At 40.8% G+C, this 21,844-nt stretch overlaps 1 protein-coding gene across 3 annotated transcripts in view; it reads right to left on the bottom strand.

The window, feature by feature from the left end:
• The window catches only part of GPM6A (glycoprotein M6A), a 197,719-nt gene that overhangs the window by 81,229 nt on the left and 94,646 nt on the right, over window positions 1-21,844 (bottom strand). The window contains exon 2 of one of the 3 annotated variants that reach the window (XM_081021773.1): window positions 11,621-11,692. The exons of the other annotated variants lie outside the window; for them this stretch is intronic. Within the exon in view, the coding sequence (XP_080877899.1) occupies window positions 11,621-11,692 (72 nt within the window). The remainder of the gene's footprint in view (window positions 1-11,620; window positions 11,693-21,844) is intronic. 3 annotated transcript variants of the gene reach the window in all.

The following is a 21,844-nucleotide window of genomic DNA, read 5'->3' as shown; positions in this document are numbered from 1 at the left end:
ACAAATCACATGGGTTCTTTGTATACCACAGTACAGGCATTGCACCTGTGAGAATTTCATATATAATCCCTCTCATAATGCATACCAGAATTATTTTTAAAATGAGGAAGATTAGAGCAAAGTATAAGGTACACAATTAATATTATTGTCTAACGCTGTGGTCTGAATTTAGAACAGTGTAAGATTGGGATGCTAGCAGGACATGGTTTCTATAGCAACTGAACCAGAGATAGAGAGGTGCTATTAACTGGGTGCATGTAAGCAAAGCTGAGTTCATCTTTAGCTGATAAAAACAAAAAAAACCCCAGTGTTTTCCAAGTATCGTTAAGGTTTAGGAAATATGTACATTTTAAAGGACAGACAAAAAGGTTTATGCTTAAAGGTTGCTTTTTTTAAAAGGTTACTTCAGGATTGTGGCTCAAATGGTTATACCTAGGATGCTTTGGCCAAGGTAAGAAGAAACCAAAGGAATGACCTTGCCCAAATATCCCTGCCTAGCAACTGTGATCCTCAGATGGGGCACAACTAAGAAAACCACAGGTCCAAGAAGTGTGCTTAGTATGCACTAGAATCCAGGGTTTTAGTGTTGCAACTGCAGCCCTCTGGAATCAGTTACCACTTGAATTTAGACAAGTACCTAGTGTTTCAATATTTATGTGGCTACTAAATACATTTTTGTTTAATGAAGCTTTCCTTGAAGTGTGACCCTGTTATTTCATGCAATAATAATTGAAGGATGGTAGAAATGGTAGTAAGATGGTAGTCTGATGATTTTTTGCAGGCATACATTGGAGGTATTGCAGGTTCAGTTCCAGACCACACAATAACAAGATCTATTTATTTTTGTTTGTTTCCCAGTCCATTAAAAAGTTATGTTTACTATAGTAACATACTATAGTATGCTAAGCCCTGGCTGCAGGGGTGGGAGAGGGAAAATCCAACTGCAGAAAAAAACCCTGTGTTTATGCAAAACATAAAATCAACATGACATTCTATTTTTAGTTTTGCTTACTAAAATATGTTAATTCAATTCCCAGTAAATTTAGGCCAAAATATCAGAAAGCCCACATTGCTGACTGCAGTAGCTTATTTCTGCTAGTGATGGGATTATATATTTCTGACATCCCGCAGTGCAAAAAATTAGTCTTTAGGTTAATGCACATCAAGAAATTAAGGGTAGTGACTTCTATATATGCCACTCTATAATATGTAAGCTATCCTCCACCCATATTCCTCTGCCCGATTCCACAGTAAAATTATTTATATTTGCAATTTCTCTCCCTACCACCCTTTGTTTTGAACTGGGCTTGGTTTTTTGCAAAGGAGTTCCACAGTCACACATTTGTTTTTTTTTACAAACAGATGGCATCCTCCATTCTGTATCCATAGTACAGCCACCTGCTGCTCTGCCCTTAATCATTGCTGTGCCTCCAATGATGGCATCTTCCTCTATGTGTGCAATTACCAAACAAAATCACAGTGTTTTAAGACCAACACAACAGCGGAACAGAAATTGGCCAAATCTTAGTTGCAACTGAAGCATACTAGCTAGGGCTGTGATTTATAATTTATTTAACAGCAATAACTAGAAGAGTGCTGTAAAGATTGTTGAAAGGCACTGTCACAAAATTATAGCACATTTTCATGAGTCCTAAGTCAGTGCATCTCACACCCAGCATGGACCCCTCCATGTGAAAGAAAGACAGACAGACAGGCTCTCATGGAGGTTTAGTTAAAGCCCGGCCAGCTTTAATCGAAGGGCTTCATTGAGGAGGAACATAATTAATTGTTTTCTACGTTTCTAGCTTATATCTTGGTTTGAAGTACATGCAACAGCTTCAAATTTACAAGCATAAACTCCCAGGAAAGAAAAGATTCATAGCAATGATTAGCAAACTGATTAGCACACTCTTCTTGCTCAAGAAGCATGTGCATCACGTGTTGACAAAATAATATTTAAATGAAAATATTGTTCAAAAGCAGTGTTAGAAACTGAGATATGAAAGCTAGGAGCTAAATGGCACCTTAAACCTAGGTTATGGGCACCCCAACAGAGTGTCTAGGCACGCTTTTTTAAATAACAAGAATAAAAAGCTGAAAATGAATGAACTACAGCTAAAATCTTATGTTCATTTTTCACATGGTCTAGTCCTCATCGGAAGACTGCAAAAAACAAATCCATACTTCCCCTGCCTTCCTCCCTAATATTCTTTTGAGGGTTCCTTCTCCAGTCATCAGAGAGTGGCTGGAAGTGGGGAGGCAGAAAAGGTCCTCCTTTCCTTCCAGCAGTGGCAGTTTTAATCTGAAATCTTAGGTGCAGTACTGCACCCAGAGCTCAGAAACTGCTCACACTGATGAAACTCCCTGTCACAAAATGCACCTAGAGCAATGGGAGTTTTGAACACTGTTCAAAAGTTGAGAGTTCTGAATTGCTCCTATTAGGAGCAGCGACCTCTGGGTTCAGTTATTTTCCAGGAAGCATCCCAGTTTCTCAACCAGTTATTTCACTATGAATAGCCAAGGCAAATCATGTCAGTGTTCCTTGGAAGGCACAGGACTACTATGTTTACTCCTCTGCCCTCCTCTTCCTGTTATCTAACTCTTCCAGAAGTCAAACTCCCACTCTTTTGCAGTGTTTCTCACCTGTGGTTGATGTACAGAGTCTCTATCCCATGTATTGTAGCCAATTATGTTAAATGAGCAGCTAAAATGAGCGTAGCAATATGAAGTTGTAAGGCCAATGGTTCAGTTGCTACAGCTAATGCACATTCAGGGTCAGTTTATGTTCCAACTTCAATCCTTTTTATGTAATAATTTTTTTTCAGCTGAACGGTTAAAGGTGGTATTCAATGAAAGTTTCCTGTCTGGAACCCTGGAGAGCTACTGTCAGTCAATTTAGACAATAATGGGCTAGATAGACCAACGGTCTGACTTGGTATAACACAGATTCCTATGTTCCAATCCATGATCTACTATGGTGACACCCAGCAGTTGTCCTTTGCAGAAGTCTTTCCCTACCCTGCAACCTGAGCTCCCTTTTTAACTGAGGATGCCAGGAATTGATCTTGAGACCCTTCATGTGCAAAGCATGGATCTCTGATTGAGCTATGCTCCCATTCCCACAATATGTGGCAAAAGTTTATAAATCTAGATCCACACTCCACAACCGTCAAATAACGTTTCGTTCCTTCAATTAGCTATCCGGTAAATGTCTCTATGACACTACACTAAAGAACACTTTTCAGTCACTGAAAAAGTTGTGTGCTAAATGTAGTGCAGTGTGTCCTCAGCGTGCCCTTTTAATACTATGATATGATTAAACAAATATCTAAAGACATCTTTGCGTCCACGGGAGAGAAAGCTGGGCTATTAAGAAAAGAGAACACTTGATAAGGTACAGCCCTCCAGCAAGTTTGTAGAACAATGGTGGCTGAGTAAGAAGAACAATGGCCATTTACCACCATGAGGCAGAATGAGGCATCCAACTCAGGGGGCAAATGCTGAGGGTAGAAAGTGGATATCACTGCTAACCTGCTGCCCTTAAGGTACAATGGCAGAGTCTGCCCCAAACTGCCCAGTCTGGCCAGCTTTTGAACATGGAATAAAGGGTGGTGGCATCTTGTATTTTGCTTAAGGCCACAAAATATATTGGGCTTGCGCTGGTTATTGGACACAGTCTACTGGAAAATATAGCACATCAAAATTAACAGGAACAGTGCAACAGGAACACAGGCTTCACAATTCCCTTTCATTTCAGTGGGACATGCAGAGGGGAACTTCTCAGTATTATTGTTGTTAAAAGTTGTATACCACCCTTCATCTGCATTTCTCAGGGGGGTTCACAGCATAACAATACAAGATAAAAACACAAAAGACCTAATAAAAAGAAGAAGAAAATGAAACAATAATAACCCCTTCCACCCTCTCCCATGAAACATTTAAAATGATATAGGATGTTAGCCAAAGGCTTGGTTGAAGAGGAACACTTTCACCTAGCGCTTAAAGCTGCATATTGAGGCACCAAAGGATCTCCTACATCATGGGTAGACAAACAAAGGCCCGGGGGCCAAACGCCTTCTAAATCCAGCCCGTGGACAGTCTGGGAATCAGCATGTTTTTACATGAGTAGAATGTGTCCTTTTATTTAAAATGCATCTCTGGGTTATTTGTGGGGCCTGCCTGGTGTTTTTAAATAAGTAGAATGTGTGCTTTTATTTAAAATGCATCTCTGGGTTATTTGTGGGGCATAGGGATTCGTTCATTTTTTTTCTTTTTCAAAATATAGTCCTGCCCCCCACAAGGTCTGAGGGACAGTGGACCGGCCCCCTGCTGAAAAAGTTTGCTGACTCCTGTAGCTGCATGCTAAAAATTCAAAGACTCAAACAGTTTCATGATAGAATAGTATACTGCTAACTGCCTAATTTTCACTCCATTTTGTATGGCTGTGCAAGTTCCCATCTTATCCTTACAGTAACTAGAAAGGAGAATGAAACCTGATACAACAGCCTACTGCAAATGATGGGTAAAGGGCTTTTTAAATGGTCTATTGGGGGCTACCAAATGATTTAAGGGTGCATTTGCTTCCTTCATTTTGTCCTTAAGATTGTGCCATTACCAAACTTTCTGCAAAAAGTAGAGTTAAACATGGGGCCAGTCACTGTGGCAATACAGGAGATGGCCGGGATGGGGGTGGGGTCACAGTCAGCCCTGCTAAGCAACAGTGTAAAGCAACCTGATTCAGGCAGTGCATGGAATAGATGGAGACATGAATTAGTGGCTCAATGGCGTGTTTGCTCCATTTGGACTCTGCTTTAGAAAAATATAGGTAGGTAGGTAGGTAGGTAGGTAGGTAGGTAGGTAGCTGTGTTGGTCTGCCGTGGTCGAAACAAAATATGTAAAAAAATTCCTTCCAGTAGCACCTTAGAGACCAACTAAGTTTGTTATTGGTATAAGCTTTCGTGTTTAAAAAAATATATTAGACTGGCACTGACATTCATAATTGGCTTTATATATAACCAACAAATCTTCATTGGTTAGGTGTCTGAGAGAAAGCCAGGGGGGAAGGGAAAGAGAGAGAGAGAGAGAGAGAGAGAGAGAGAGAGAGAGAGAGAGAGAGATGTACTGGTCACAAAATTGGAAGTATATACAGAAAACATGCATATGCAGGAGCGAGATCTTGGCAGCAAGTCCCATACCCATCTATATGTATTTACTGTACAGTTTCTCTGTGTGTATGAAATGTACACACAGGCAAGTGTGGTTTTTCGGAGCAGTTGGGAACCTAGTTTCTGCATGGCTTTCACCTACCCATAAAGCAAGTACATAAAGACTGTACAGGTGATACAGCCAACATGCAAAGGTCACCACAATCCCACACCTTCCTTCATGTTTGTTTTATTCAGTTGCATGAATAGGACTATAGAGAGTGTGGGTGTGTGATTGAGAGCCTGTGTATTTCAGAGATCACTATGCAATTATAGGACTACAGCACACATAGTTGCGTACTGCATCATTGGATAGTTTCAGATGTTTCAGCAGAAAAATCTGTGCCATCACAAAGGTTCAAGATGCAAAACCCACCTGAAAAGCATATTGTCATAATTTTGACAGTGGCATATATGAAAAAGGAGGTGGGAGGAACAATGTCAACAAGGGTTGAATTTAAGCAAATGCAGTAACAACTTGGACTCGTGAGAATAAGGAATAATTCCAAAGATTTCATAAAGGAGAAACGTTTTAAATTAAAAAGATTGTGAAGTCACTGTCCTACACTTCAAACTGTTTTATTTCTTGCTTAATGTAAATATTAAATTGCAGTTGTAAGTTTTGTTTTACTATACTTTTAGAAATTGTTCATGTTTGAGTTTATAATACTAGTGCTTAAAGACGTGTGTATATGCCACATGTATGCGTACATACACACACACGCATAAAAGTTTTATCCCAGAGCTAAGAGATATTAGCCAACATTACAACAACTCCAATTGCATGCAAATACATTCTAACAACATCTTGCAGAAAATACATGTCCCTTTCCCTCCTTCTCAAAGTATGAGTGACTAACACACATAGGATCTAAGGGGACACACATTTTACTAGGCATAGTAGCCAACTCCTAGGGGCCAAGGTCCCCTCAACCTCCCTACTGAAATATTTGAGGGGGCTGGGGGTCCCCAAAGTTGATGAACATTGCCACTCTTGTGATTGATTGATTGATTGATTGATTGATTGAGTGAAGTGGGGCTTACTGTGACACCCCTGGTACTAAGACCAAACACAATGAATTCTTTTCTCAAGGGTAGAACCACTGAACTCAGCAGTGCTGAAATAGTGCTACTGAAAGGAGAAGCAGACCAGTCATCATGAAAGCTATTTTCAAAAGCAACCGAAAAGGCCATGATCAGTATAACACACTGTAAATCAACATGCAACAAAATCAATCGAAGCATTACATGGTCAGTGCATCTACCAATTTACAGCAAACTAAGGCAAATCAAAAATATGGATGGCAAAATACTGCAATAAGGAATCAATAACATGACTGAGGAAATATGTATGTCAAATAGGTCTTGACACTTTAGAGCAGCAAAGCAATCCCTGTGTTTGGAAAATGAAGAATTGTCCTGCACCCAACATGGGTTTTACTGTTGTACAAACAGTACAACTGTTTACTGTTGTACAAACAGTACAACTTCTAAAATACTGTTTCAGATACAAGAAGTCATCTACAAATTAAAATTGGACAAGCAGAAGAAGATCTTATAAACATGTCTTTGGGAAGTCTTTTCTACCTCTGGGAGCATTGGAGTCTTCAGGGTACAGTGGTACCTCGGGTTACATACGCTTCAGGTTACAGACTCTGCTAACCCAGAAATAGTGCTTCGGGTTAAGAACTTTGCTTCAGGATGAGAACAGAAATCGTGCTCCGGCGGCGCAGCAGCAGCAGGAGGCCCCATTAGCTAAAGTAGTGCTTCAGGTTAAGAACAGTTTCAGCTTAAGTACGGACCTCCGGAATGAATTAAGTACTTAACCCAAGGTACTACTGTATATTCAAGACTCCCCTATCTTCTTCAAGAGGAGACAGTTCTCTATGGAAACACAGGAACTCTGTGTGTGACTGGAGTGAACCCAGAATCAAGGTGACATTTTTCAGCATAAGGCTTAACTAGTGTATTTTTGTATTTAAGATCCCAAAGCACCTGAACTAGTTTCATTTATAAGATTAGGCAACACCAATATGGGTAGTGACACTTTTTGTGAAGTGACACCCAAACAAACAATGAACTGAGTGATCTTATGAGAATCTACTAATGAATAGCTGGCTGAGTTTAGGATCAATGCTGGGACTTCAGTATCCTCGGGCTCAAGAAATAAATTAATTCTTAACAGGAAACATGGAGCAAAAGAAAGGGGAAGAGCAAATCACAGATCTTCATTAGCTCTTACCATCAAATAAAGCTGCCTTGAGGGCATTCTACTGAATGAAGCATTGCACATTTGACTTGGCCATGAACATTATATAGGATCAAAGGAATCAAGGCATTTGTTTAGAATACCCAACACACAAGTCACAGACTTTTATAGGTGTTTTAGTGAATTCTTCTTTCCAAGAGCAACCAAGCTAGCCACCTATATTTATTGATAGTTAAACCAGTATTTTCATAGGTTTAGAACCTTTTAAAGTGATGAAAAAATCTGACTTCTATTCTTTTCCTTCGCCGCCTGAGCCAAGTCATATTCTTTAAGCCCTCCTCCATGAAGTATGGTAACTTGTCCTGAACATGACCAATAATGTCAAACATTGTTGATTTCTTACTAACTTTTAAGTATTTTGTTTTTAGAAGAACCACATAAGAGAATTCCATTTATGCTTTGATGATGAAGACTTAATTTGAGTCTTTGAATTTTTAGCATCTAGACTTGTCCTTCAAAAAATGTGAAATGCGGGATTTTTTCTGCTCTTCTACAAAACTAGAATCTCTGAAATTTGCCATGTAAAATTGCTAGCAACTAGCAGAATGGCCAGGAGACATTGAAGTGATGCCAGTCCACTCAGTAGTACAGCACCCATTAAGTTCCCCAGGTCTGAGCTATTCATTGAGAGACCGGGTTCATCCTACTCATGTGATCTAAACTTTAACTTCATTAGACATTGCAACAGCACAGAAGATATAGGGGATCGTGGATGACTGACTAGAACAGGGGTCGGCAAATTTTTTTAGCTGCGGACCAGTCCACTGTCCCTCAGACCTTGTGGCGGGCCAGAGAAGCGGGACTGGGGGGGGGGAGCTGAAAAAAGAGGTGAGGGGGGCAAGTAGTCCTCCTCCCCACCCCCAGCCACTGTGCTTACCTTCCCTGGGGCTGCTGCTTCTCGGGGGTAGGCAGAACGAGCTCGTCCGCTCCGCTCTCTGGCCCACAGGAGCACCAGGGCAGGGGCAGGAAGATGAGTGGAGCGAAAGGGCTGGCTCTGGAGAGGGGCTGCTTAAAATGGTGTTCAGCCAGGCCAGGCCAGCCCCCTTCCTCCTCTAGGCAGGACGGGGAGAAGCCAGGAGGAGGGAGGGAGGAGGCGCCACAGCAGTGTGGGAAGGGACAGAATGGCGCAGGAAAAAATGGCGCAGAATCCCCATGCTGATACACGGACAGTCTGTGGGCCGGATCCTGAAGGCAATTGGGCCTGAACCGGCCCACTCACCTTAGTTTGCCGACCCCTGGACTAGAAGCTATCTACATGCTTCTTTCTTATTCCCTTTCTCCCACTACACTCTGCGCCAAAAAGTAAAAAAGGGAGGGAGAGTTAAAATCAGGCAGTAAGAAGACATCTGAAAAGCTACAACAGTGGTGGCATTAGCAATGGCAGTTGCTGTCACCGTATTTGGCCAGCCAGTGGCTTCCTGTTGTCATCCTCTATCCAAATGTCTTTTCCAGACACATGCTGATACTATTTTACAAAACTAAAATGATCATTATGATCTGCAGGACTGCAGGAGCGGAGACGCGAACCCGGTTCCCCAGATTACGAGACTACCACTCTTAACCACTACACCACACTGGCTCCTAACATGTCTGCTATTGAAAACACACACACACAGTAGGCAGTTGCATATATATGTGTGTGTGTGTGTTTGTGTTTATATGTGTCACTGTGAATACCTCTACAGCAAGACATCAAGGAGGTTATATAAGCTCTGACAACTCTAATGTTGGTCATGAAAACCCATGAATTGGAAGTGGTCTTTTCTTCCAATGTCCCTCTACTCTGGAAAATAAAATCTGAATTTTCTCTGTTTCCAACTTATGAAAATAGGAAGGGAGGGAGAGAGAAGATCTTCAATAAGCGGATTCCTTCTTATGTCACTGTCCTACTTTCAAGCTGCATCACATGAAAGCAATTTTGCATGCACTTAAATGTGGTTACACATAGTACTTCCATTACCCACATTATACACTCAGAATTTAAACAGAAGACAGTTTCTATATTTTATCATATCTGTTGAATAAATTATTCACATCTCATTTATGAATGCTCCATTTAATAGCACAATATAAATAAATCACTTTCAGCCAATGCATTCCCAAAGGATTTCAAATGAAGAATTTTGATCTTCTACTTTGTTTCTCCGACTCTTTGTTCACAAATAATTTGTCAATGCAGCCTTCTTTGAATTGATTATAAATGTCTACAATCTGTTATCTGGAAATTCTTTATTGACACTGTTTGGAGATTATTTTCATAAGCAATTGGGGGAAGGAAGCTTGAAGAGGCTGACAGTGTACAATCCTCACCTTTTCAAAATTATGAAAAGAGTCTGGGAGAGAAACTCATATGAGTGGTTGTGTGCTTTGGGGAGAACTGGGTGACATGGCAACTCGTTCTAGCTGACCTCAAGCCACAAAGAACCAGAAGCTGTAACCACTCTACTAAGCAGAGTATTGAATCTCAGACTCCAAAATGACTGTCAGATGAGAGAGAGTTTAACAAGGCTTGCATGATGTGTAGGGAAAACAGACCATGGGGAAAATAGTGTAGGCACTTCTCCATGAGTGGTGGTGGGATTTAGAACTGAACTATGTAGCCACTAAGAACCCTAACGATTCGAACTTCCCTCTGTATGCTGCTAGTAGAGGTTTACATAGTAGTAGTAAGGATTGGAAACCATTTCCCAGAATAAGTTTGAGTAGGAAGGCAGAATCCAAGTGACAGAACTTGGCTAGACTATAGAACAGGGCTTGCCAACCCAATGCCCACAGGTGCTGTAGAATTCACAAAGGCTTTCACTGGCACCCCTGGGCAAATGCGCTAGGCACTGGGCTTTCATTTTTTTTTTAAAAGGTACGATTCTAGACTTCCTGGGGCAGTAAGTTATGAGATAAGATGTGCAGGTATCTTTTAAGCAATTTCTTTGAAATGGCAGTAAGTGTGATGTGGCTATCTTGTATCTTTTTACTGGTACTGAGGCATGTTCCTTGCTATTAAACAGCAACAGCAACAGTGTGTGTGTGTGTGTGTGTGTGTGTGTGTGAGAGAGAGAGAGAGAGAGAGAGAGAGAGAGAGAGAGACTGAGGAGCAGAGATCACAAAATACTCATCCTGCACAATCAGGACTTGCCATGGTAACCACAAGGCTATCTGGGGTAGCTGTCTCTCTAATTTTGTGTTATGCCACACTCTGCATGGCAGCCATTTCGTGTTAGGTCATGCTTACCCCAGAGCAGCTATTTTGTGACTGGCACCCCCAACACCCTCTCTAAATTGTAAATGTGCCCACTGGTCCAATAAAGTTGGCAACCCCTGTTCCAGGAGATGCTGACCTTAGTCAAGGAATTGAAGTTTGATGTGCTGCTGCAGCAAAATGTTGTCTCTTACAAAATTCTATTTTGTAAGAGCTAGAAAGCATGTGGCTGATTCAGATGATATTCTTCAGGCCTAGTGGTGATGCTGCCAAGATTAGCTCTTCCATATTATACAGGGACAGAGATAACCAGGCTAGCAAGTCACTCATCCTTGGGTATTCATTCTGCAATGGTAGTGAAGCAACAGCAGATATACCTAGAGAAGATGGGAAACCTCAGGCCTTTGTAACTGGTCTTCAGGAATTCCCCTAGGCCATACCCCAGGTCACACCCCTCACCAGCCCCACTGAACTCCTTTGTTGAGTGCTTACGTAATTGTGACAAAGCCTCTTGCTTGCCTGGGTACACTGGTTGATGTGTGCATGTATGTATGTAGTATGTACTCTACTGCACAAAGGCGAAAGTGGCATTCATTGCTCCCCCCACTTTTTCTTCAAGACTTGCTTATGCAGCCCCCAGAAGGTTGCCCATAAGGGAATGTGGCCCTTGGACTAAAAAGGGTTCCACCCTTGGCCTAGAGACTGGGAGAAGCCAGGTATAATCATGCCTCTTGTGCATATGTTGCAGACCAGTAAGTGCATAGCATATTCAGTGCCCAACAGTTCCATATCAGAAAGATCTACAAAGTTTATACTCGCTTCTGATAATCTGCTTGCTTTTTCCACATCGTCCTAGGTCCAGTCTTTACTCTGCAGTGCTGTCCAAGAGGGAATCCTTGTGGAGTGGGCCAATTTTTGAGGAAGAACTAAAATAGCAAATGTACAGCTTACCTAAACGATGACAAGTGAGGTGCATGTTAACCAAGCAGATTTCTTCCTCTCTCCCTGTCCTACTGCCCATATCTGAAAGGTGTAAACACCAAGTAGGCAGAAAAAAAATTAAGTATATGACTAATGCAGTCAAATGAAATAAACATGGGAAATGCATGGTTTGATATGGGAGCAGTTTCCTGAATCTGTGGAACATTCTTCTCTCTTAGCAGTTGAGTGTAAGGACCATCATTGGGGCAGAGAGCAATGCAGTCTGCTATTCACAATGGGGGGGGGGACGGGACTTGAAAGGCAATTATTTTTAGCTACTGCATTGTGTCTCAAAATCACATAAACAGTGAATGTCCTGCCAGCCTCAGCCGTGTTTCATCTAAATGCACTACTGTGGACAAACACAGCATAGTAAGTTGAAATTTCCTCTAGATCACTGGCCTGGTGCCCTCCAGGCATTTTGGACTACAATTCTGACCATCCTTGACCATTAGTCATGATGCCCAAAGCTGATGGGAGATGTAGTTCAGAACAATCCTCCAGGTAACAGAGGATTCTCTCTACTAACACAAATAAGGATGAATTTAGGGCTGATTTGGACTTTACATATGCAAAGAAGAGCTGTGTGATGCTGATTTTCCTTCACCTCTCTGCTATTACTCTCCACAGGTTCAGGAACACTTTAAAAATAACACATGACACCAACATCAAGACATTTATGACATGGTTTAGATGCAATCGTAAGTGGGTGGGAATCGAGCCATGAGAAAACTTGTTAAATTATAGTGTGATCTGGAAAGCTGCAACCCGCAGCAAACATGCACATTGTAATTCATGCAGTTTGTATAAACAGGCCAAAGGCAAAACCAAAGTTGATACAACAACTATGACATATGTACTCCAGTTAGTTAATTTGACATCAAGCAGATCAAAAATAATGAAAAAGACTGAGTAAAATATAATGACTTGGATCCTTAGATGCATAAGGAGAAGGACGTTCACATTTTTAAACAAAAGTTTGTTCTCCCCTTGTCCCCTCTGCAGCTGCTGGTAACCCTGAAAGGCATTTCTGGAGGAACAGGGACCCTTCTGAACAATATGGGATAAGGAAGGGGGCATTTAGGAGGGGTGAAGAGCCCCAAATAGGCAGGTGTCAATCACCACCTCCAACTACAGCATCCTCTACCTCATCCTACATGATTCAGGAGGGCCTCTCAACCCTCAGAGGGTGAATGTAGGCAGCTGTAGGAAAGAAAAAGAACGGCAAACTTCCATGCTGCAAATTTCCTCCCATTTGTTTATCTTACAATTCAAGCCAATGATTCAAAAACTCACTTAGCATGTTCTCTGCTTTGACATATACAGCAAATATATTTTTAACATTAACATTTCTACAACCATGGGCACTTTTCAAAAACAAAAAAAAAGCTATTACAATGTGATTCTCATATTCTCAACATGGGGTCTCCAAAGTAATGTCAGTGGGCACCAGAGCACTCTCAGCCACACATACCCTTGACCCTCAGACCTCCTGCCACCGCCATTAAGCTTTTAAAATTGATAGGTTTGGGGAACTTTTTGAGTTGAATGATTGACAGGTTGACTATTTAGGAGGGTTCCTACTTATTTGCTTGTGTTTCATTTGGGTGGGGGGGATTCTGAGAATTGGGCATTTTTGTGGTACCCATGGTAGTTTATTAGATTTCTAAATGGGCTTCCAGGTCAAAAATGTTGGGGACCCCAGGTCTGAACTATGCAAAAAGTGCCGGGGGGGGGGGGATGTTCTGGTTTTGCCATTTTAAATGTGCAACTTCAGTTCAGAAGCTCCTTCCAAATGAAGCAGCTCTGATAAACACACAGAAGTTCCTGCAGTGGCTTTCTCTGCCAAGATCATCCCCTAGTGACGTATCTAACAGACAGAACAAAACAAAAATGTCTGCTTGCTTCTAATGCAACCAAATCAGCCTTGACTTCATAGTTTATACACACTTTGCTGATTGCAAGCGGGTCCTTTTCGCACTGGTTAAAGCAAAATGTGTCACCAGATATTAAATGTCTGAGCATTAAGGGATTCTATTCCTCCTGTGTGTACATTATCCAAAACAAGTAGAGGGAAGTGGGAGAGACAAGACTGGACACAGCTGTTTACAAACAACTACTGAAACCTGCTGAAAAACAACAATAAATAAATAAAAGATGGAGCAATCCATATACAGAAACTGCAAGAGACAAGATAAAGTGTGCAGTGATATCTTCCTGTGCTTTTTATTATAACTATCACCAATGTAATAATAATAATCATCATCATCGTAAAACTATTTTTCTAAGTGTTCAAAAAGAAAGAAGAGGAACAACTACATTGCGACATGAAAATGAAGTAAACATGCACAGCTGCCAGATTTTCATGCACACAACATGCACATTTCTTCACAGCCATACCAAACTAAACTCCAGTTTTTCTCCACGAAACAACCCTCTCCTTTTTTATAGTTTGTTGTAGGTATGTATGCTAATATCTAATAAAGGAAGTGGTTTTGGAAAATATAATGGAACGAATAAGCAGTTCTTGTCTTTTATAGGTATGTTGCTCTTCCACAGATATCAAATTGCCTTATAAAAATTCATGAACCAAACACCACACCAAGACAGCAAATGCAGCACCATCATAATTATTTTGTTTTCTGTACATAGTGAGTCAACCAAAAAGGTATTGACAGGGCTGAGAACCCTATCATCATCTGTGGATGCATAATCTGTGGAAATGCTGCAGAAGCCTACATTTTCTTCTGACCATAATTCTAAGCCTTAAATCTTGAACAAGATAAGAAGACCCAAGTGAATGGGTCATGGTTGAATGGACAGTGTAAGGCCTTAAGGCCTTATTGGCCTTTCCCTTTGGTTCCAGAAATACTGCTTACTAAGGTGGTCCATTTGGATGACACCCAACATCACACCAACAGACATGACTTCCCCTTCTTCTCCTTCCCTCCTATAGCTCCCCAACACCGTTAGCATTAGCAGGACACTCCAACTGGATATCAATTATTAGATTTGCCACACAAATACTTCTTGAGTGTCAAGGCATCCTTCCATAATGTTTTTATTTAGTCCAGACAATTATTTGATCTCACAGTGTGGATAGAGAAATATACAAATTATCTTCTCCTATGAATTTCTTTTCCTAGTTGCATATCCTTGTTCTCCCCCAGCCTCTTTTAAGTTCACACTGAGGGCCACATAAGTTTACAACACTTTAGAGTCCAACAACGACCCATGAGTAGAACGGAAAATTGGACTAAGAAATTCCTTTTAATTTGGCACTGAAGCGGGAAGGTCTAAACAGGAAGTCAGCCTTCCGCTTTTTGTAGAAAGATCAAAGCAAAGACATGGCAAGCTAGAGTTTAGAAAATCGTTTGTAAAGGATCAACTTTCATCATTTAAAATTACTGAACCCCCTTTGGAAGCAGGAGGAGAGGGGGGATTTTTTCTGGACCGTTTAAACCTGCAGAAGAGAGGTTAAAGAAAAGTAATTTTCCACCGTCTTGAACCTGGAAGCGGGGTGTCAGGACAGACGCTTTTGGGAAGTTCATTGACTATAGACAAACGTTTTTGACAGATAGTTAAAAGAAGAGAAACATAGTGATTCCATTGTTCTCCTTCACAGCTAAAAGGAACAAAATATTGGCAAAATATCTGAAAAAGGAAACTTTGTTGTTAGATCTGCTAAAAAAAAGAGAGAGAGAGAGAGAGAGAGAGATGGATACAAATAGAAGTTCTTCCCCTAGAGGGAGCTTGTGAAACTGTTATTAATTTGAACTGGGGAGTTTTGCAGCTGCAATAGATTAAGATCGTGGGATTAGACTTTGACCTTGCACAACAATGTACTCGGAGGCTCTGGTGCGTGCTTTCTGCAAAACAAGTGCTTTATTGGAACAGTTACATGAGAAGACGGATTTGATGACTGATGCGATCAGAAATTTTGGACAGGTAGTGGGTATCTATATAGAACCCACTCAGGAATTAATTCAGGAGTGTGCTCTGACAGATCAGATGAGGGAGGAGGTTGTGGCTGGACCTCGGGAGGCAGAGATGGAGGGAACTGTGGCCCAGCAGGAACATGAGTTGTTGGATCTGATGAATGAACCTGGAAAAAGCCAGATTTGGAGAGATAGAGTCTTGTTCGGTTTGGAGATGGGGGGCTGGATAGACCCCCCTATGAGGGATGTTTTGAATTTTCAAATCTGGCGTTGGGCCGGAAGGAGTTTGGACTTGTGGGGGTCCTCAACCTTGGAGGGACTTTGAAACATGCTTTTAAACACCACATGGAGCTCAGTGTGGACTATAGAAAATGGGCTGATCTGTCGAGAAGAGACAAAAATATTGTCAAGCTGGAGTCTCCACGAGTGAAAGGAGCAGAAGACAAAGTAAAGTACAGGTATAAATATGAAGAAGATCTGCGGAAGGGACATGGAAGAGACTTAAGGGCCTCGGACATAAGGTTACCAGGTTAATGAACTAGATGGATGGGATAGAAAGGACTGACAAAACCCGAGACCAGGAGGAAGAGACGCTGGATGAAGATTGGAAGAAAGTTTTAAAAATTTTATTTAGGAATGTTTTGTAAAATTAATGAGTATTAGAAAAATGTTGGAACGAAATTATTTGTCTTTAGCAGAAATGTTAAAAAGAACTATGTAAGAATATGCTATGGCTATGAGAAATTGGTATAAATAAGATTTAAGTTTTAAGTTCTAGGGTTTTTTATGGTAAGATAAGGTTAAAATAGATTAAGGTAATTTAATGACAGAATATTATGAAAAATGGAAAGGATTTGCTGAGACAATTAACAACTAGAACACAAAAAAGGGAGGTGTGAGGAGATCGATGAAATAAGGTAATGACAGTTAAGGATTTGAGAATACTGGATTTGTTTTTAAAAAAAATTTTTGTTTAATTCTGCTTTTTGATTTTGATGTATTATGTGTTTTGCCTTTGCTTTTTGATTTTGACTTTTATCGATTTGTATTGTTTAATTGTTATCTGTTCTCTTTTTTTCTTCTTTTCTTCCTTGTTTGTCTTTGTAATCTTAAAACTTTCAATAAATATCATTTTAAAAAAAAATAAGTTTACAACACTTTAAAATAACCAGACTAACTCAGTAACTTTTCATTTAAATCAAAAGCAAGATTCGAGCCTGATGTCAGATATGCAAAATGTTCTTTCCTAATAATATTTAATAAAAATATGTCTGAAACTATATTCTGGTAAAACTCAATTCAAAGCTGCAATCTAATGGTAAACACCACTGGAATACCAAGTAGTCTGGTTTCAAGTCAACCCCTTTATGCTACTGCATGGAAATTATAATATAAGAGAACATCAAAATGGTAGAACAGTATAGGCACAAACACATTGATATGGCATTTCTTCTTCTTGCTCACTGATACTCTTTGCTAACTGAAAAAGCAACACATGGAAGATAAATGAACAATGCTGTGTTTTGAAGCATTTGTAAAATGACCTCTTAAATTACAAAGCAAATCTCAAGAGTACTTCTAAGCAAACTAGATCCTGTGGATGCAGTGCATATATAAAATAGGTTCAAATTACTGTTGCTATTTAAATGAGATTTCTGCAAGACCATTTTGTGTTTCCTCAATATATTGGGAAACATTCTTTATTTTAAGCATTATTTGCAGTTTACTGCAAAATTCTGCAGGGGATACAATACATAATAATCCCCACAATGTAACAAATTTGTGAGTCTGGTCTGAATTAACACCACTTCATGTCAATATAGAAGTCAGCTCAGATTACTTGAGTTACTAACAATTCATACCAAGGAATGACCTCAGGGTGTACATGTAACCACCAGCATATGGCCAAATTTCCTTATCTGCACACACTATTCAAAGCAGAAGAGGTCACATTTAACAATTTAATTAACTGCAGTATCTTATACTCACATTGTGTTGCTTGTTTGTTTTGGAGCAGGGGAAAGACTGGCACAGAGATCTTCTGCCTGTTCACAGATTTCCATTTTTTTCTACATAAAAACTTTCATCTGCACTCATATTGGTTTATGTTGTTGCAAACTATGCAGATAATTAGCGGTCCCATGAGCTAGTCTTGCATCTTTACTCTGCTACACTATCAGTTGCTGAACCAAAATAGGCACCAAATCACTGTATACAAGGTGCAACGTGCTACATTTATTATATTATCTTACAATGTTAACAACAGAGGTAAATAGCTAATCTGAAAACAGCCAGTTCTCTCATTAACCACATGGTTTCTTTTTATTAAAGACCCATAATAGCAATTTAACTCATTTGTTAGCACTGTTGTCTGCTTTCATCAGCGTGAGCCAATCCACAGGCAGATATATTAAACTATGACATCATGATGCTTGAATGAGAGATACAAAACCATTTGTTATTTCTCCTCTGTATACTTATTGCAAAAACCCAAGTACATTTACATTTTTAAATAACTAAGGAAATGATAGACCTGTTTTCATACATGACCAGTGAAGAAAGAAACCTAACATACTAGCAATTTGTTTTAGTTAGTTGTTATTACATTTTCCTCAAAGGAGCTCAAGGTGGCATAAATGGTTTTCCCCTTTGTCATGTTATCACCCACTGAACTTCATGGCCAATGGGGATGTGAACACTGGTATCCCAGGTCCCAGTACAGCTCTCTAAGCTAAGGTTACCAGATTTTTTTCAATGAACCTGGGAACACTTTTCAACTTCCTACTAAATAGATGGATTTTGTCAGGGGATTTATTTGTAAATCCGGGGACTGTCCCCAGGAAACAGGGACATCTGGTAACCTTACTCTAAGCACTACACCACATTAGCTCCCATGATTCTAGTCAGGGTTGTCCCAAAACAAAACAAACAAGATGAATTTTAACAGGGAGAAATGTAAAGTATTGCACTTGGGCAAAAAAAATGAGAGGCACAAATACAAGATGGGGGACACCTGGCTTGAGAGCAGTACATGTGAAAAGGATCTAGGAGTCTTGGTTGACCACAAACTTGACATGAGCCAACAGTGTGACGTGGCACCTAAAAAAGCCAATGCAATTCTGGGCTGCATCAATAGGAGTATAGCATCTAGATCAAGGGAAGTAATAGTGCCATTGTATTCTGCTCTGGTCAGACCTCACCTGGAGTACTGTGTCCAGTTCTGGGCACCACAGTTCAAGAAGGACACTGACAAACTGGAACGTGTCCAGAGGAGGGCAACCAAAATGGTCAAAGGCCTGGAAACAATGCCTTATGAGGAACGGCTAAGGGAGCTGGGCATGTTTAGCCTGGAGAAGAGGAGGTTAAGGGGTGATATGATAGCCATGTTCAAATATATAAAAGGATGTCACATAGAGGAGGGAGAAAGGTTGTTTTCTGCTGCTCCAGAGAAGCGGACACGGAGCAATGGATCCAAACTACAAGAAAGAAGATTCCACCTAAACATTAGGAAGAACTTCCTGACAGTAAGAGCTGTTTGACAGTGGAATTTGCTGCCAAGGAGTGTGGTGGAGTCTCCTTCTTTGGAGGTCTTTAAGCAGAGGCTTGACAACCATATGTCAGGAGTGCTCTGATGGTGTTTCCTGCTTGGCAGGGGGTTGGACTCGATGGCCCTTGTGGTCTCTTCCATGATTCTATGATTCTATGAAAACCATGGGGCTGCCCCAACCAGTTGTGTTAAGGAATCCAAGGTGTGTCCCATTACCACTAGATATGTTGCAGAGGCAAGGTATGCTTGGCATCTTCTCTGACACCGCAAAGGATTCTAATATGCATCTCTGACTGCATGTTTTACTGATGCCCCTTATAATGTGGCTATCCCAAGCAAGATATCAAGTTGCTTGTGCCTGTCCCTGAGTCTTGTCTGATACAATGCCTACCTCTGAAAAACAGAGTGCTCTTTTTCATAACACACGGGGTGTTTGTGTGTAGAACACTAAAGGCCCCCAATTCCGTATTGTACAAAACAGAAATCATGAGAAGAGGCCCACACCTTCCCAGAGATTGACTGGGTACATAAGGGGTGAAACAATCTTTCGGGTATCCTGGTCCCAAACTGCATGCACCAAAAAACAGCCCCTTAGCCTGGTAGCTAACTGGCAGCCAACACAATTATTTCAACAGGGAGGTGAAGTGTTAGCAATATACTTCCCCAGGAAGCAGCTGAGCTGCTACATTTTGCACCTGCTGCAGCTTCCAAACCAACCTCAAGGACATAGAGTGCATTGCAGTCATTCAGCCTTCAGGCTACCTGTGCATGGATGACAGTGGTCAGGTGATCCAGGTCCATAAATGCCTGTAATTCTCATACCAGCCTAAGCTGATAGAAGACACTCCAAGTTGCTGAAGTCACCTGATATTCCAGAGACAAAGATGGGTCAAGGAACACCCCCGGACTACAAACCTGCTCTTTCAGAGGGGGTACAGCCCCATCCAAAGCAGGCAATTGACCAATTATCAAGACTTGGGAACCATCTACCCCACAGAATCACCATCTTGTCAGGATTCAGAGTCAGTTTATTGGCCCTCTTCCCGCCCACCACCAACTTCAGGTCCAAGTCTAGCGCCTACATGGCCTATCCCAATTCAGATGCTACAGAGAAGTAGAGCTGGGCATCATCAGTGTATTGATGACCTCACCCCAAATCTCTTAATGACTGTTCTCAATGGCTTCGTGTAGATGTCAAATGGCATTGGGGACAAGATGGTACTCTAAGGCACCCCACTGATAAGGAGACAATCACCCAATTCTATTCTCTGGAACCTAACCTGGAAATAGGATCAGAACCACTGGGAAACAATGCCTTCACCAATACCCATCCTAAAAAGCTGTTGAGATATCATGTAACAGGATCATATTCACCCTGGCCTTCTCCTGATAGCCTCTTAAATCACTTTCCCTAAAGGGGGAGGGTTAATTGTGACCAGGTGGTAGTTGTCACATACCAATGGGAGTGACTGGATCACCGCCCACAAAGATGCATTGATCCTAGACCCACTTGGGGAGATACATGGCTGGCCATGTTGTCACAAGGACCCTGCCTATGACATCAGGCCGCCTCAGGCAAAACTGATCCAAAGACGTTGCAGCAAATGCCACACTGGACACCTCACTAGACACTGCAGTAAGTGTAGATGTGGTATTCTAACTGCTACGAAGGCAATATTACCTTTGAAGTGCATTGCAAACAATTCACATCGGTGTAAACATACTGACCCAATGACATCTACATGCAGTGGAGTTGATCTGCATGGAGATTGGTCATTTCTGTTTGTTTCATAACTTGGTTTTGAACTGCACTCAGCAGAGCATAAGAAATTATCTTTTCTTTCCCCTGCAGACATTGACTTTGTCAAATGATTTTAATTTTCTTTTTGCGATGATTTATTATTCATTGGGGGGTGCTTTAAGTTTCAGATTCAATGAAACATAGTCAGGCTTTAATTGTCTTTCTGTCTCGTTTCAGTTTGCACAATCTCCCCCCCCCGCCCCCCCTTTTTTTTAACAAACAACAGATGCCACTGGAATTCTCTGCCTATGTATTCTTTAAAGGAACATTCTTTAACATTTCTACCCTCTCTTTTGCAGTATCTGAGAACCACAGGCTGCTGACTCCTCTCTGCGCATGTTTAATCGACCACTATGGTTGTCATGCCAACCAGCAAAGAGAATTCTAAGCCTACACTTGGTATTTCAATGCAGTGACCCAATTACTGTCTGTCAACAAATTCACTGGGACAATAGCAAGTGTAACACATTATTGAGATTAAATCCCAGAGACTGAACTATAAAATGTCTGGAACCAAAATCTTAAATCAGTTTCACAAGGCAAAACACTATAAACAGAGTTAGCGGTAATGCCTTCTAATCCTTCAAATGTAATAGTTGCTCTTAAACAGCTTTTTTTAAAAAATCAAATAATGATCTCTGCCCTGTGTGCTTTTTTGGTAGCGCTCAAAAAAACCCATCCCACAACTCAATTTTTGTAGTATTTATGTGGCCATTATGGTTTGAAATTTGGAAATATTTAATATATTTTAATATACATTTGTAAAAAGGAAATATTTAATCAACACAAATTTTCCTCCATGAAAACAGTAGTTGAAGATACACATTAAATGTTTCAGTTTTGCACAATGTAGCTGTGAGGATGAGCACTGCAGAAATGAAATCACAGACACTGTGTCTTCATGCTTG

The sequence above is a fragment of the Podarcis pityusensis genome (genome assembly GCF_964106645.2).
Source record: "Podarcis pityusensis genome assembly, chromosome: 9".
In the NCBI taxonomy this organism is placed as follows: Eukaryota; Metazoa; Chordata; class Lepidosauria; order Squamata; family Lacertidae; genus Podarcis; species Podarcis pityusensis.
Note: the sequence above shows the minus strand (reverse complement) of the source record. Positions and strands in the feature narration are given on the sequence as shown.